At 37.8% G+C, this 6,004-nt stretch overlaps 1 protein-coding gene across 1 annotated transcript; it reads right to left on the minus strand.

Annotated features, from left to right (window-relative positions):
* Window positions 1-2,710: 2,710 nt before the first annotated feature.
* Window positions 2,711-5,578, minus strand: LOC144573190 (Mov34/MPN/PAD-1 family protein). The gene is made up of 6 exons (XM_078322906.1): window positions 5,352-5,578; window positions 4,708-4,885; window positions 4,097-4,178; window positions 3,801-3,977; window positions 3,541-3,708; window positions 2,711-3,192 (listed from the first exon to the last, which is right to left on the minus strand). Exons 1-6 carry the CDS (start codon window positions 5,482-5,484, stop codon window positions 3,001-3,003), a joined length of 930 nt encoding a protein of 309 aa, XP_078179032.1. The 5' UTR covers window positions 5,485-5,578; the 3' UTR covers window positions 2,711-3,000.
* Window positions 5,579-6,004: the final 426 nt, after the last annotated feature.

Consider the following 6,004-nt stretch of genomic DNA (forward strand, 5'->3'; position numbering starts at 1 on the left):
ATTATTATGAATAATTATATATATTTTTATTGCGGTTGTTGTTTCGGTAATTTATACAATGTGTCCTGCACATTTATAAATTAACCGGTTAACTTTTATACAACGTGTCATACACGTTTATAAATTAACCAATGTTTTTGCTTGTTATTTTTACATAACATTTATAATTTAATTATAACATGTATAATTAATTATAACCATCTTATCATTGATCATAACCAATTTATAATCAATCAAAATAAGATTCTCCGATTAACTCCTATATGGTGTGACCCAATAGGATCTGTGTTATGTTGGTAAATAGAGTTAAAACCGTTTTAACTTCTATAATCATGGGTGGCGTCTGGCAACACATCATGACCATCCAATTACACAGATGATGCTGTACTGTACAATATCACGATCCAGTAAACAATTTACTTGTGTCTGTTCTTCTGTCTCATAGCTATCAGATTAGTTTCAAGGTAGATGTGTGTCATCCTTGCTAACTTAATCTTTTCTTGATCTTGAGTAGATTATCAAATATAATTACTCTTGTAATTATACCGCTAGCAGATAATCTTACTCTATCAAGGGGCCCAGTGATGCTATAGCTCGTATAGAGATACGAGGGACAAATAGTATTCTTGGTAAACTATCACTTCCTCAGCTAAGCTATACATATGGAAAAGCTACCGTTATGACTGCTTTTTACGGACAGCGGTGGATAACAATCACACATACATATTTCTCAGTGGGAACGATAAATACCTCATACTGTAGAACGTGACACTGAATGAAAACATAAATGACACGAACACAATTCTATTTAATGTTTCATTCGGGGTCTGTCAAATACCATGTTTCTAGAACATGTATCTATGTGATTAAAATGACATCTCGTGTCAGGTGGTTTGTAAAACTTAACCATCTTTTAATCCACATACTAACCTTATCGCGGTAATTAGTGTTCCTGCTAATTACCTTGGTCAGTGACCTTTTAAGAGTATATATCATCTATATTATGGAGTTTCACAATTTCAGTCATGAACTCGAAATGATCCATAAATTCAATAATACTCAAGGCAACAAAATGATATATAAATAAACATTCAATTCATGAACAAAGCTTTATGATAATTTATCGTATTATTGACTTCTAGATTATTGCAAACTAACAATAAGGCCCTTCTTTCAACAGAAAAAGGGCGAACCATAAGCAGTACACGCTTACTTACACACACAAGTCTCAGAAATAAGATAGGTTAGAGTTCAATATTCCCGAGATCATTCCAAATCTCTTAAGTCGTCTTCCGACTTTAGAGACCCGAGGTTAACCCCCGACCTCACCACCACCCCTTCTCGGCCTGCGACTTCAAGTAGGACGAGCCCAGCTTCGGCCCATCTTCTGCATACGACCTGTTATTCTGAGATAACCCGTATCAACCACTGTGGGGCCCCTACTGCTTTACCAAAGAGCAAGATGACGATAATTTCGCGTAAGCCCAACACCGGCGTCGACGTCGACGACCTAGCCCGCATCTCTGAGGTCATCTCGAAGATGCCCGGGTTCGCCAACGGTGATGCCGCTTCTCCCTCTAGAGACGCCAACAAACCGACAAACAGCGCCAGCCATACCATCCCATTAACATATCAAACCGGCTTAGGGGTCATCACTCCCAACACGAACATGGGCAAATCAACAGTAGATGGCACAGTTGACCCCATGGTCAATTCGGAGGGGGCAGACCCAGGTAACACCACAACTCGCCGTCCGAGAAGGATACAAGTGAAACCCAAAACACCTAGGTCGGTCGCTCGTGACTCCTCACTACTACCCACCTTGGTACCTGTCTCCCTATCAGTATCCCTATGCAACTCCTCCCACGCACTATCTCCTGCAGGCGGACCCCTGGACGATCTCGCGTCCCCCCGCCTTGAAACAACCAACCCGCTTCCGCAACAAAAACACACTACAACAGACTCAATAAACCGTATATCAACACGAACCGAGAAGTTAAAGACAAATACAACCTTGCATACAATCAAATATACTCAGATAGAGGAAATATATTACCGCAGGATAGATCGAGTCCAAAAAAAATACACAATAGATCGTCCAAAAAATTTACGCAAGAGAAAGCAAACACAGAGATTAAGTAATGACCAAATAACGGAAACACACTGCAACATCAATAACATGTTGAATAAAATTGCTGCGTCGCTTGCTTTTAAAAGGGAACTACGGATAGGACGATAGGTACCTCATGTAGTGATGTGCACTGCTGATTGAACAACCTCTGCATGATCAAGCACTTTAGCTTGCAAGAAGAAATTCATTATTTCTAGCTTGCATGAATATGATAAAAAACTCTCCTCATTAAGAGAAAAGGGCGAAATAATATAAATTTAAATACAAACGAGAAGTATTATAACTCATGAAAACTCTTGACTCCATGTTTGATTGAAGAAAAAGTAAACCCCTTACTCCACACTAAACTGTCAAGCAAAAAGTAAAATGGAATAACAACATGACAAGTTAAAACACTTCTCCAAACAAATTAATTCACTCTGTAGGACCAACTGGCATAAACAAATATCCATTTTTCAACATCTTACTCCCCCAAATGGATTAATTTAAACTTGTTTATGATTCATTTTCTAAATAAGATAAAGCAATTTAAACCTAATTTTAATTAGCAACAAAACATGACCGAACGCATCACTATGATTTAAACAGATAGGATGTGATAATATTTTCAAACTAAAAAAGATGAACAGCTAAAGAGATTTCAAGCAGATCAAACGAAAGACGCACCAGAGTACTACAGGATTGAAACTGCAGCTCGAATTCTGATTAACAGCACATAGGATAACAATTTTAAACAGTCTAAGCATAATACCTAAAACAATACAAACAAGCAATCAGGTGTACAAAGGAAGTATCATCATACATGCAACCCAACTGAGTTAAAGATAGAAATTCTCTCCTGTAAAGAAAATTCTAGGAACATAAAAAATCTAAAACACGACAGTGTCAAGCATGGTTCCAAGGGTCTGAATTATGTTGGAAGACATGAGGTTGGAGACGTGCTCTTCTAGGTGTTTCTTTGCATCTTGTCTCCCGACATTTGCAATAGCAAGCTTTTCCGGGGGTAGCTCATCTTCCTCTTGAACTGCTTTGTTGTACTTTGTTGCTAGGTTCAGCATTTCCTGTACATAAAGGTAATCAGTAGCATAGAGGCCTTAGAAAAAATAATTCTAGTGATTTTGCAAAGAACTACTTCTATTATTTATGGAATTGCAAAGGACCTACTTCATTTGCAAGAAAGAAAGTGCCTAGTTCAAACCTAATTCCTCAAATAATTTCCTTTCCGGATGAGACACACATAAGCTAGGCTGGGTCTCATATATATTACATTCATCCTTTTTTGCATCCAGCCTCTTTAGTGGACTTTTTTTATTAAAACGTGAGGCCTTTCGCAAATAGTGTGAACAATGAACTTTTCTTAATTTCAAAACAAAGTGGACCACATAAATTTCTAAATGTATTGCACACACCTGAACAATCTGCTCATTAGTTTTCGAATGCACGTCGAATGGCCGTAACACAAAACCATCTGTCCATTTCTTCTTGTGCAAATTCAGAAGCATCTTTTCTTCGAGTTCATTTTTCCTATAATTTATTGCTATAGAGTAGTAGTGCCTGTTCAGACCATGAATCAATGCCTGCCATAGGATCAACAAAAAAGCATCATAATCTCTCTATTTTGGAAGCAAATTACTTTGACCTAGATTTAGAAGCACAAATGGGTGCAAACCTGAATAGAAGGCTTGTTGAGGTGGCCCACATTAGATGTCGTTTGACGAGGCTCTTGGCCAAGCATCATTGTCTGAGGATTGATCAGCCGAAAGGCGTCGATTACCACCTTACCCTTCACGCTCTGTATTGGGTCTATCACAACAGCAACAGCTCTTGGATTTAGTGCTTCAAAACTCTACATAAAAAGGAGCAAAAAATGAATTAACAAATAGTAATGAAATTGGATACCAACAACCAAAACCAGGATGAGAGTGGTACCACAAAATTTGAATAAAAATAAGTGTTTGTACAAACCTGTTGCGTGTTAATGTCAACACCTGAAAGCCAACAGCCAAAACCAGGATGAGAGTGGTACCACCCCACTACCATCTCAGGTCTGTATAATGAGGAAAACAAATATATGAGTAGAACAATTAACTATAGTAATTAAGGAAGGAGATCGTAAGAAAACAAACAGGAAAATAGATATTTACTCAAAAAATTAGTTACCTCATTGCAATTGAAACCTCATATTTGCTATTTTACCAAACAATATTAATGGTACAGGTTACTCACAAAGGTTGTCATGTAAATTTAATAATTAAGAACTTAACATCCAAGCAAAACAGTAATTAAAAGCTTAAATACTCGTCGAAAGAAACAAGAAGAATACAAGTATGAGTCAATTCATATTGTTTGAAAACCTTAACGAATAAGAATGTTTTCATCATATATTACTGAAATCTCTTGTTAGATAACATATTTTAAGAATAAATAACAACAGGGAACAAAATTGAAATGGTTCCAGCTTGTGGACTCCAGAGCCCAAGTTCCAAATACACCAAAGGCAACCCTTCATGGTTTTCATAACATTTTTTCTATTGTGTTGGTGTGTGTGTTTTTTGGTAAAAGGGGGAGTGAAAGACCTGCCCGTCTGCTTGAGCATATCAAGCATGTTAGTCTGGAAAGCATGATCAACAGCCTCGACAGATACACCTGTACCACTCTGTGGCATCGCAAACACATCCACCACTCGAACTGTATATTCATCTACAAATTCTCCGAGCATCAGTCCCATCACCTCCATTGGTACACCAGCTCTCCCTTCATCCCCAATCAAAATAATTCAATCAGTATGTAAGGAATGGTTTGATGTTCACTAAAATTAAAGGGACACGGAGTCGTAGACTGACTAATACTTCGGGTCCTTCGCTGTTTGAATCTCCAAACTATTTTACCTCACGATTAGCACAGCAACTTGTAAATTTTAAATTAAATGCCATAAAGTATGTCAGCATCACAGTAATGCTTTAAGTAACATAGCCTTTGACAATGAAAATATTGAAGCAGTTCACTCTGGAGGGTAATGCAATGCGTGAAACTAGCATTAGAGAACAAACAAGCTAATAAAATAAAGGCAGCGTGATTGGTTACAAAATGAGAAATCAGAGGAACACATTACCAGAAAGGTTTTTTCGGGTGTCTACAAGCTAGCCGCAACTAAGTATATAACTAAGAAGAAAAGGAAAAATAGAGAAATTGATCGGATCTGAGAGGGGTGTGTAGATACCGTGCTTGAGCATCTTGAGGAGAGCGAGAGAGGAGATGTAGACCTGCTCCGCCGTGTCGAGAAGAGGGGCGTCGCCCTGAGGGTGTCCTCCTATTGATCCCGCCGCCGTGAACATTCTCTGGATTCTATCCATGTCTTCTCTCTCTCTCTCTCTCTCTCTCTCTCTCTCTATGCCCTTCTTTCTTTCTCTCGTTGTTCTATTAGCTGGGGATAGTATGCTGCTTGGAGGAGAAGAAAAGGCAATGGATTCTATTTGTAAAGAAGTGTCGATTGGAGGAGACGGCCTAGTAAAGCCCAATAATTATTGGGCTTATATAATCTTTTCATCCAAGCATACAGACCGTAAAATATAAGCCCACTTATTTTCTCAAATTGGGGATCATACCGTAAAGGCCCATTAATTCGGCCTTTTTGAAACTTGATTTACATTTTGAGAGTACAGCAACCCAAATTTTTTTGGTATCATAAGGTGTTGTCATGACACTTCTTAAGATTGAAGTTAAAAATTCAAAATACACCCAACGAACAAGAGATCGAGAAATCATATGCGCTTGCATATTATCCATTATAATTAATTTGTTGTTATTATATGTTGACTTTTGATTTTCAATAAATGGTCTTGATGTCAAATATATACAATTTCTCATGGCATA

This window comes from Carex rostrata, chromosome 2 (genome assembly GCF_964058835.1).
Source record: "Carex rostrata chromosome 2, lpCarRost1.2, whole genome shotgun sequence".
NCBI lineage: Eukaryota > Viridiplantae > Streptophyta > Magnoliopsida > Poales > Cyperaceae > Carex > Carex rostrata.